At 33.2% G+C, this 10,940-nt stretch overlaps 1 protein-coding gene across 1 annotated transcript; it reads left to right on the forward strand.

Annotated features, from left to right (window-relative positions):
* Positions 1–2,763: 2,763 nt before the first annotated feature.
* On the forward strand, positions 2,764–4,979 carry LOC131867874 (endoglucanase 16-like). Its single transcript, XM_059215553.1, has 8 exons — positions 2,764–2,970; positions 3,088–3,300; positions 3,386–3,586; positions 3,726–3,803; positions 3,894–4,046; positions 4,138–4,246; positions 4,394–4,557; positions 4,632–4,979. The coding sequence occupies exons 1-8, from the start codon at positions 2,764–2,766 to the stop codon at positions 4,977–4,979; spliced, it is 1,473 nt and encodes a 490-aa protein (XP_059071536.1).
* Positions 4,980–10,940: the final 5,961 nt, after the last annotated feature.

Genomic DNA, 10,940 nt, shown 5'->3' on the forward strand with positions numbered 1-10,940 from the left:
ATATATATATAATTACATTAAAATAATTACATTAAATCATCATTTAAATATTTTTAATAATTTTTACCACTTAATAAACGTAAATTTAATTATAAATGTCACGTAAAAATTGGGAACATTACACTTTTTTGTTTTCAATTGATTTTTCTTGATGATTCATATTGTCCTGCAAATCTTTTTGAGTGATACTCAACTACTAATTTCTTTGTTACTACTACTTCTAACTTTCTTAGAGGATTTTTTAGGACGAACCATTTCACTATTCAACTTTCACTATGATCCTTTGATATCATCACAAGTTGTGAAACTTGAACCAAGATATGTCTCTAAATTTCTTTCAAGAAGTGGGTTATCTCAATGGGAAAACCTTTTATCATCTATTTTGAAAATTAGCTTATCTCCAACCCAATGGAGAAATAGAAATAATGCAGGTATTATAAACTAGAAATAAGTTTCCTATTTAGACCATTCATATCAGTCTAATTCTAAATAATTGTCTTCTAAATTTACTTCATTTTTTATTCCCAGTTAGTGTCAACGTGTAATGTTCCCTTTTGGGATGATCCTAAATCTTTCCCTAAAATCAAATGTTCAATTAAAAATAAGAAATATAGAATATTAATTATAAATTTCCTTTCCAATGTAAACTTTGGTACTAACCCTACAAATATAGAATATAGAACTCCATTTCCCATAATCAACCATAATAGGGGTTGGAGAAGAAGCACGATAAGACACCTGGAACAGTCACCATAACTAAGCCCAAGAGTGTGGAGCATCTAACGAGGAAAACATGATACCTTGGCCCCAAGTGGCAGGAACGCTTCTCCATCCAACATGAGGTAAGCTACTTAAAAGGAGGACTTGTATCAACTCTCCAAACTGTGGTTGCACAATAGGGTTCCTGGAATGTTCGCCATAATTAAGACCAATGGCATGTAGCTCTATTCTTGGGTGTGAGAAAGTTACAATCACATGGGGAGGGGGGGGGGGGGCAACATTTTCTTGTTCAATGCACCTTGTATGTCTTATTAAAAAAGAATACACAAGTGTGAGACATCTATGATAGGAGAGGAATCACTGTATTCTTCATAATTATGAAAGGTAGTGATGATGACCTCTTGTCCTAGTTTATGAATAGCATGAAAAGTGGGAGATTTATGGTGGGTGGTATCAATTTAGAGGTTTCAGAAGAGATTATTGTCCGAGTGATTGCGTTGAAGTGTGATGGAAAAAAAGTCTCTCAAATAAGTAAACAAATTCTTATGAGGAGTGCATTTCAATGTTTCTAGAGAATGGTGAGGGACTAAAGAGACACTAGAATCGATTTAGAAAAGAAAACATTTCATTATTGTGAGGATCCATTACCTACCATATGATAAAGTACTTCATATTGGAGGGACAATTTGTAACAATCCACAGGTACAATTTCCCCATTCTTAATCACTTAAGACATAATAAGCTTGTTAGTTATCCATTATTTTTATTTTCTTCCCTGGACAAGTGTTTTTTTAAAGATTTTTACCCGCCCTTATATAAGGGCTTCATTTATACCATTTACAATTACTGCTTGGATAAAACCCCACTCTCAACCCCACTGCACCGTATAATTCTCCTAATGATCATGACCAGAAGCCTCCTCATCCTAGTAGTTCCAAAAGGAAAATTTCCTCTAAAGATGAAAGACGCATCTCTCTCCCACGCCATTTTATTTGGATGTCTAATGGTTTGGGGTCATTCCTTACTTAATCTAATAAAAAACAACTAGAAACTATAGAAGATTGAGGAAACCAACATGCGAGCACTAGAGAAACTAAGATTGATCTAACAATAGTAGGTCTTATATGGCCTACCACTCCTTATTGAGAAACTCTTGTTTTACTTCAAATGACTTTTCACTACGGAAGAGGCTTGAACCAGCCACTGCAAGCAAAGGAGGATACAAGTAGGGAGTGTCCTCTAAATGGCTTTTCTTTTTTTGAACTAGAGTGGTGAGAACTATGATGAGGCTAAAGACCAGCTTATTGCAACTTTCATTTCTCTTTTCTCTTATGCAACTCCTATTGAAAATATTGAATAATAATGACTATACTATTGACAAATACCTTACAATAAACAATTAAATTCAGATTGTATTTTTTAAAGTATAGTATAACATCATGTAAACCAAAAATATTTTTCCAATACTTGATACAAATATATAATACAATAATTACTTACTACACGTATGTATATTATATTAAAGCATTAATCCTAAAACCGAATTTTAACAATAGTATTATATCTTAAATCAAACTACAAACTTTCACCTGCCTTAGCCTGTAATTAGAATCGTTTTCTCCCTTACTATTCATCAACGAACAACGATAATTACTAACGGTAGCATTGCGGTGCAGACGGAAAATAATACAAATCAAAACAAATGCTAAAACTTATAATTCTTGTGAACAAGAACAAATCAAAATTGAAGGTAAAACGTATATATCTTGTGAAACGTATAATTCTTGTGAACAACAATCGAAAAAAAGACAAATGATATAAGGCATCAACCTGATTTCTCGTATTAACTGTTTGAGGTGCTGAGTATTTATCGTTTATTTTGTGGTGTCCCATGCTCTAAATCTTGCAGTTCCCATGCATTACTCAGCAACAGAAACTCATACACAGTCCTCGTGATAAATACTAGCTTTATCCCACGACTAACAAGTCTATAAATTTAGCGCACAATTCTAAATTGCATATCAAAGAAAGAAGAGAATCCATATGGCCAAGGCAATGGAAGCGCTTTTGGCAGTGGTGTTGTTGCTGTTTTGTGGTGAGTGGCAGGTGGTTCGTGGAGAATTCGATTACAGAGATGCTCTATCTAAGTCTATCCTCTTTCTAGAGGCCCAACGATCCGGTAAACTCCCACAATCTCAGCGAGTAAAGTGGAGAGGAGATTCTGGCCTCACAGATGGGAAGTTGCAAAACGTAAGTAGAAGCAGAAATAAATCCCTATTCAATTTATTTAGAAATAAAAATAGAAGTGGATCATACTATCATTCCAAATTGACTCCATACAAAATTTTATGTGCAACTCAACTGCAGGTTGATTTAGCTGGGGGTTACTACGATGCAGGCGATAACGTGAAATATGGGCTTCCCATGGCATTCACTATCACCACACTCGCTTGGGGCACACTGGATTATGGGAAAGAGTTGAAAGCTGCAGGAGAGATTCAGAATGCAAGGGACGCTATTAGATGGGGAACTGACTACTTTCTCAAGGCTAGTGCAACTCCAAATGAATTATGGGTTCAGGTAAAGAAATCTAATCTAAAATATTCAGCATTCATTCTTCAAGATTATGAAAAACTGACGAGGTTGATCTTGATGCATGAAATAGGTGGGTGATCCCCAGGCAGACCATAATTGTTGGGAGCGTCCAGAAGATATGGACACTCCTCGATCTCTTTACAAGATTGATAAAGACACCCCTGGATCAGAAATTGCAGCAGAAACGGCCGCAGCCTTGGCTGCCTCCTCCATTGTTTTCAGATTCACAAACCCTCGTTACTCACACCTTCTCCTCCAACGTTCTCAATCGGTATGTTTGGGTGCTCAAGTAAAATAGAAAACATAGCTGTTAACTAACACAGCAAAATCAACAAGTTTCATCCATCCATTTTGAGAAAAACCTTATACATCCATCTTCTTTCTAACCGGCCATTCATGTTTCCCTTCAGCTCTTCAGCTTTGCCGATCGATACAAGGGCACCTACGGAGGAGAGTGTCCATTTTATTGCTCTGTTTCAGGCTACAATGTAAGAAGACTTTGGTTTTCTCTTAACATATGCACTTGTAACCAGAATTTGGTTTTCTTTTAACATATGCACTTGTAAATATGATCTCAGGACGAGCTTCTATGGGCTGCATCTTGGCTATACAGAGCTACCAAATCCTCATATTATTCCAACTATATTATCCAGCACGACGATGTAAAGGCATATGTTAATGAATTCAACTGGGACCTCAAATATGCTGGAGTTCAAGTGCTTCTAACAGACGTAAGCGTAGACTGATTGGTGCAATTTTTTAAATAAAATGTAATATAAACATACTCTAGCTTAAAGCTAACTTATGCACTTCACCAACCAGTTATATTTCCAAGGGGAAGCTCAATTCTCAGCCTATAGAAGTAATGCAGAACGCTTTGTTTGTTCACTTCTTCCAGGCAGTCCCATTCGTTCTGTTAAAACCACCCCAGGTGAACTCTCTATCTCTTCACCAGTACCACTAACAATCAATCCTTTTTCTAGTCACAACCATATAAATCCTCTGTTACTACTCCTCTTCTAATCATAGCCCTCAAAATTCTCTTAGTGATATCTGTAATACAATTCTTTTGTTACAGGAGGTTTGTTGTATGTTAGAGATGGCGCCAACACTCAATATGTTACCAGTGCTGCTTTTTTGATGGCAAGATACAGTGATTTACTATCAGCTAAGAAGCGAACATTGTCATGCGGCAACACTCTCTTTAAACCCAACGACGTTATGGGCTTCGCAAAGCTACAAGTAAGCACACTACATTATCTGTTTTTGTATTTTGGAGCATACAATATAACGAATCCTAATCATATCCTTTGCAGATTGATTATTTATTAGGAAGGAATCCTCTGGGCATTTCATATATGGTAGGATACGGTTCCAAATATCCAAGGCAACCACATCACAGAGGAGCATCTGTAGTTTCCATTCATCAACAACCAAGGAAGATCAAATGCATTGAAGGTTTTATGAACTGGTTTCACAAAGATTCTTCCAATCCAAACACACTCATTGGGGCAATAGTGGGGGGCCCAGATAAATATGATCGTTTTGTAGACCTCAGGACCAAATCTAGCATGCTTGAACCTACAACATACATAAATTCTCCTCTTGTGGGTGTTCTTGCAAAATTGTACAGAATGACATGCAAAACTAACAGGCAGTGTTGATTTTCTTGGACATCAAAGAACTAGGAAAAATCTTTCCATCAATCATTGGAAATGACAGATTATGTTGCACTAGAGTATTTACAATTGTGGGAGGCTATATGAGAAAAGGCCCCCAAGATGAATCATGTCATTATTAACACAATAAAAATTATTATTTTCAAGTTACAGCTTTTATGTTGGTTCTAAAGTAAAAAATATATAAATCTATTTATGTTAGAATTAGAATTGAATATTATTAATAGTTTATGTTTTAATATAATAAAAAAGTGATATTATTAATTTTTTTGTTATGCTGATAGGTATTATACAATTTCATTAGGGGTAGTTAGAATTTGTATACATACAAATTTCTCCTTAAATCACATGGATGAACAATAATCATGGTCATTATTACTTGATTATGAAACTAGTTTACTTTTTAATATTGTTACAATTATTAATATGAAATTTAATATTGTTAAAATTGCTAAATTGAAATGTGTAATGTGCTCAAAGGTGTGATATGATTATATTAAGGATGGTGATAACTTGTGCACATACAAACTTTTTCTTAAATTACATTCATCAACAATAACCATTGTCATCAATTAATTATAATACTTTCACCCTCTAAAAAATGGAAATCCCCCATCCCATGTCTTCATTATTATACATGAGCCAAATTTATTTGTTGGATTGTACATTGTCTCTCACATTATTATACATCAACCAATTTATTTGTTGCATTGTACATTGTCTCTCGCACTTTTTTATCACAAATTCATAGGTGCTCAATGAAGCCGTGCCTATTTACTCTAAAGCATATTTTCTAAACAATTTAATTCACTCATCTCACTATTTCTTTTAAATACAAGTAATAATAACTCAATGTGACAATAATTCTCGCAACAATAATATATTAATGAATAAAAACTCAATCGCCAATAAGTTGAAAACAGCAATTATGCTTTTACCATGAGCCCAAGTACCTTGGAAAGAAATAATAAAGCAATAAATAAAATGCATCATTCACATTATAGCCATCAACAAATGGCTGAAGAGAGAAACCCTTCACGCCGATGTGCAATTGGTTATGTAGCTTTTGAATACCACATTATTTTATTTTTCTAAAGAAAATATGATGTTTTATTTTCATTTTATATTTTCTTCCCCTACAAGTTCCCATTCATTCACCTGGCAATATATTGATTTACTTCTTATGATTTTGATTTTTTTTTAAATAATTGTTTACAATTTTATATTTATAGGTAATTCTTTTATTGACAAGTTGTGGAATGAGGGCCCACTCATATAAAAAATGGCATATAAAATAGAGAGTGAAATCTAATTGAAAAATGAGGAGAAAAGAAGAGGAAGAAGACAGAGGAAGTTGACAAAGTTTAAGTTTGCTAAAACATATTAACAAACCATCCTTCCAAAATTTGACTAAAAGTAACTTTGCTTTAATGTCAAAGGACAAAAAGACTTCACTATTTTTCTTTAATTTTCTCTTGGTAAGGAGTGCTTGAGAGATCCACTAAGAGGCCTTTCAAATAGAGGCTTGGGATTCCATTTTATATTTTTCAACCCTGGATTTCATACTTGGTCACTTATCAAGTTTACCAATGTTTAATCAAAATCGTACTCTTAGTCTAGCGTGATATTCGTGATGTTAGGGCAAATAAATTCATCTTAATGGTCCAAAAATTCATTCAGAAAACAAATGCGCTACTTACATGAAACATGAAGGAGATCCTCATCTTCAAAAGGATGGAATTTTTCCTATTGAGAAATATCCTTACTTTTAGAGGTTTGATGATTGCACTGGAAAGTCACCAAACAACACAATTCTACAGCACAAGAGAGAACTATATTCATAGAAATAACCCCAACAACCATAGTAATAAAGGAATTTTGCAAGGAATAATTTAATAAAATCCAATTGTTTTGTCAAAATAAGTCAAGATTAGAGCTACCATTTTTGTAAATCCCTTTCTGGAGGTCACCAATATAAAGATTTGATATATATTTTGTATTGCAGCCCATAATTTTGAGCCCCATTTATTAAATCTAAAACAACGCTCTGAAAGACCATAACGACTAGTATGCTGAAACCATGCACCATATAAAATTTAATTCCAACCATGTGTGATAAGGGCTCAAAGAAGTTAGCCATCATGCATTTTCTTGAATATATTTTTGCCCTATTAAGAGATCCCTCTTTAATTTCTATAAAAAATAATACACTTTATTGAGAAGGGTCTAAATGAGCATGTATAATTCCTCATAATTAAAAGAATATTTTAAAAGTGTAGCCAAATTGAGATATTCTCGATCCTATGTTGACGCAGTTGATGTAGAACCAAGTGATGACGTGAATAAAAGAGTTCTGAAATTTGGGATGCCTCTGAAGAAGGAATCTGCTCAAAGAACAAACTTGGTTCATTGTCAAAGATCTTACAGTTGTTTGATTCAAGACCTATTTTCATAGTATTATCTAGACTAACATAATGGGGCTTCTTCAAAAGAAAAATTTAGGGAAAATACATCTATCCATCCCTTACCTTTAAACAAGTCATGCTTTTTCACAACCCTTTCAATATCATGATCAGTAGATACAAACCCGTACCTGACATATAGAACACAAATGGAACAGAGATCCATAATTCTGAAGCAAATCAAATGCATTAGATAGGAATACAAAAACAACCTAAGAAGGAAAAAAAAATTGAGGAGCCTTCAGGTTAAGAACCTCTTCGCCCACTATAATAATGATCGCCCGCTAGATTGTCGCACAATCCCACTTGAAGATGTACTTCATATGCTTCGTTGTGTAGGACACATATGTTGGAAACTCACAGTTAGTAAATGTAACTCAAATGCATCAGTTCAAAGGATTATACTCTATTATTTCAACCACTAGTAGACATAGAGAAATAGAGAAAAAAATGATGAAACAAAATGTTCATTTTTCCCTCCTAAATCCATCTCCTCAAATGCCACCCAAATCTACGGAAACAGTAAGCTCAAAATAGAAATGTAATCATACAAGTGAGGTATTTGAAGTAGATTGAAGTAATTATTTTCTTACTTTCTTAACCTTTCCAGTGTCTAATCAAAACCTATTGCACATCAAAAAATCATTTCTATTTTAATGAGATGCGCTAGAAAAGTACCATGATTTCCTAAGGAAAAGTCACTTGACACTCAAATCAAAAAAAAGGAATTATAATCGACCTTAAATGGTGTTACTAATATATACATACATACATACATACATATATCTGTGTGTGTGTTTGTGTGTACGTGCGTGCACGCATGTACATACATACATATATATATATATATATATATATATATATATATATATATATATATATATATATATATATATATATATATATATATATATATATATATATATATATATATATGTATGTATGTATACATATACATATATACATATATATACATATATGTATGTATATAATCACTGTATAATAAAACAAATAATTAATTTCTTTAAAGTTTCATCCAATTTGTCATCCCATTATGGAGGCGAGATGTGGGCATATAAGGAAAGAAAGTAGACAAATGGTCCATTCAAGTTAAGCTAGGAGGTCAAATGACAAATGTACTTTCAAGTCCTTGAACTTAATGGATAGGCTCAAGGAGCCTTATATGATCTCTCGTGGGCTTCATAGCATGGATGAGTCATTGGGTAAATCCTCAAAGAAAACTCACATGTATTTATAATTATTAGGATTATGATTAGAATTGTCTTTATAACTTGTTGGACTATATGTGTATCTTTTGATAACAAATTTGATTGCAAGTTATAAATCAAGACACTAAGTTGACAAATCTCTATTTCCAACACAATCCCAACACTTGTTCAGAATTTTAGGGACAATCAAATAGAGTCCTAATAGAAATTAGTGATTCTCATGATAGCAACAAAATAGTGGAAGATGACCAAAAAGAGGGCACAATAAAGTAGGTCAACCTTTGGAGACTCAATGTTTAACCAATTTCATTTGGATTGACCTGAAAACTCTTTCACAAAAGGATGCTTTTCCATAATTTCCAAGATAATAATCCTAGAGTCAAGTTTCCAAAACATTTCTTAGATACAATCATCATAGATCTTAAAATCAAGAGGCTCAAAAGGAAAGGTGACCTTAATATCCCTAAGAGATAAAAGGTAGGGTTGATTTCCAGTTCTAATGAAGGGTAGGAAAAGTGAGAGAAAGAGGAATGTTCTCCCCATACATATAAGGAGGACACACAACCTCAACTTTATAATTTAACCATATGTCTAATGTGGGCTATTTTATAAATTTGGGATTCTAAAAAACACTATATATCTAATAAGGCTTCGAAACATTTTTTTAGTGTTGTGTATCAATATAGATGTAAAGGCTCCTTTACCAAAAGGGAGACTCTAGAGAGGTAGCTTGAGCTAAGGGTAGAAACATAGAACTAGAGTCCTTGTATTTTTGTTAGGGGGAACACAAATATTTAGATCGACCTCTCTGTGATCATTCCAATCTAACCATATTATTCTATAAAAATGGAAAATGCACGACAAGATTGTTTCCCGCAAGGAATTAGTAATTGTGTCAAGTAATAATTCATCAAAGATGCAACTATTGTGGACAACAGATAATGAGTCCACAATCATTTCCATGTGATTTCACTGCCTTAAATTCAACTCATTTCACTCTTACCCTTACGTTATTTACTCCTTAACACCCTATTGATTTTTTATTTTTTTAGGTCTTTCCCTACATAACAAATCCATTATTTCAATGACTGAAATTTCCTACATTAGCCACTGTTGACCACCCTATACAAAACACCTTTTCCCTCTCAATGTCATTTTCCCTAATTCATTTTTCATTTATAATATTGCACTCGTCATTGACCAGCTTACACTTGGCAATGCATATTAAAAATTGATTTTTTTTTTTGGATTGGCTAGAACCTTTGAATATATCTCTAATATTAGAAAGCCACATAAGTCAACCACATGTATAGTCAAACTGAGACAATAGTGAGAGACAAAAAATATGTAAATAAATAGCTTAATGCATTAACTCAATGAAATATTTAACTTAATAAGATATAAATTTAAATTGAAATATTTTTTGTCATCTAGAATAGAAAGTTTTCTATCTAGGATAGAGACATGTGATGACCATACAAGATAGCACACAGGAACAAATCATATAAAAAGTACATAGTATTCACAAGTAAGGTTATCTAGAAAAAATATCTACACTAACACCCTCCATGCACAACTAGGTGGATACAAAGAGATTAGGGTCTTGAAAAGTACAAAGAAACCCTAACAAAGTTGTTAAAGAGAAATGACCTAGTGGGAAAGACTTCCCATTGATGTGGAAAGAGGATGGAAGCAGATTAACTCCATAATATGTTAATGAAAAAGTCTTGAATATTCATGCCTACCTTGATGTTGATCTTGAGTTATGACTAAAACTGATATATGGTAACAAGTACCACAAAGATTCAAGCACACTAACCATAATGAATGACCCTCAAACTAACATGTGACATGATGCAAATGAAATGACATATTCAAGATCATTAACCAAATGCTCTAAATATGAGATGTTATCTCAAATGTACTAAAATGTGTGATGTTATGAGTATGATGTGCTCAAGAAAAACTAAATAATCTAGATACAATTCATGCAAGTTGTCATCAAGAAGAAGATGATATGCAATTAAACTTTTTATGCATGAATCTTCTCTAGGATGGAACATTATTGAAGTTCAATTATTACAATACCCTCGAACCACACTTGACTTAGTACTTTATCATATTCATTTCCTCGATTAGCACTAACAATTTTTAAAATAATCTCTATAGTCAAATGGGATAAATGAAGCATGCAAAAAACAAGTAGAACATACAATTACCAAGAATGAAAAGAAGCTTATAGTATGCAAAAACAA

Source organism: Cryptomeria japonica, unplaced genomic scaffold (genome assembly GCF_030272615.1).
Source record: "Cryptomeria japonica unplaced genomic scaffold, Sugi_1.0 HiC_scaffold_187, whole genome shotgun sequence".
In the NCBI taxonomy this organism is placed as follows: domain Eukaryota; kingdom Viridiplantae; phylum Streptophyta; class Pinopsida; order Cupressales; family Cupressaceae; genus Cryptomeria; species Cryptomeria japonica.

What these genes read in the sequence shown, in the direction of transcription:
- LOC131867874 (XM_059215553.1), top strand. Translation starts at nt 2,764, where the DNA reads ATGGCCAAGGCAATGGAAGCGCTTTTGGCAGTGGTGTTGTTGCTGTTT. An exon ending in GCTCTGTTTCAGGCTACAAT is followed by an intron (nt 3,804 to 3,893) that starts GTAAGAAGACTT and finishes ATATGATCTCAG; the next exon opens with GACGAGCTTCTATGGGCTGC. An exon ending in TGGGCTTCGCAAAGCTACAA is followed by an intron (nt 4,558 to 4,631) that starts GTAAGCACACTA and finishes TATCCTTTGCAG; the next exon opens with ATTGATTATTTATTAGGAAG.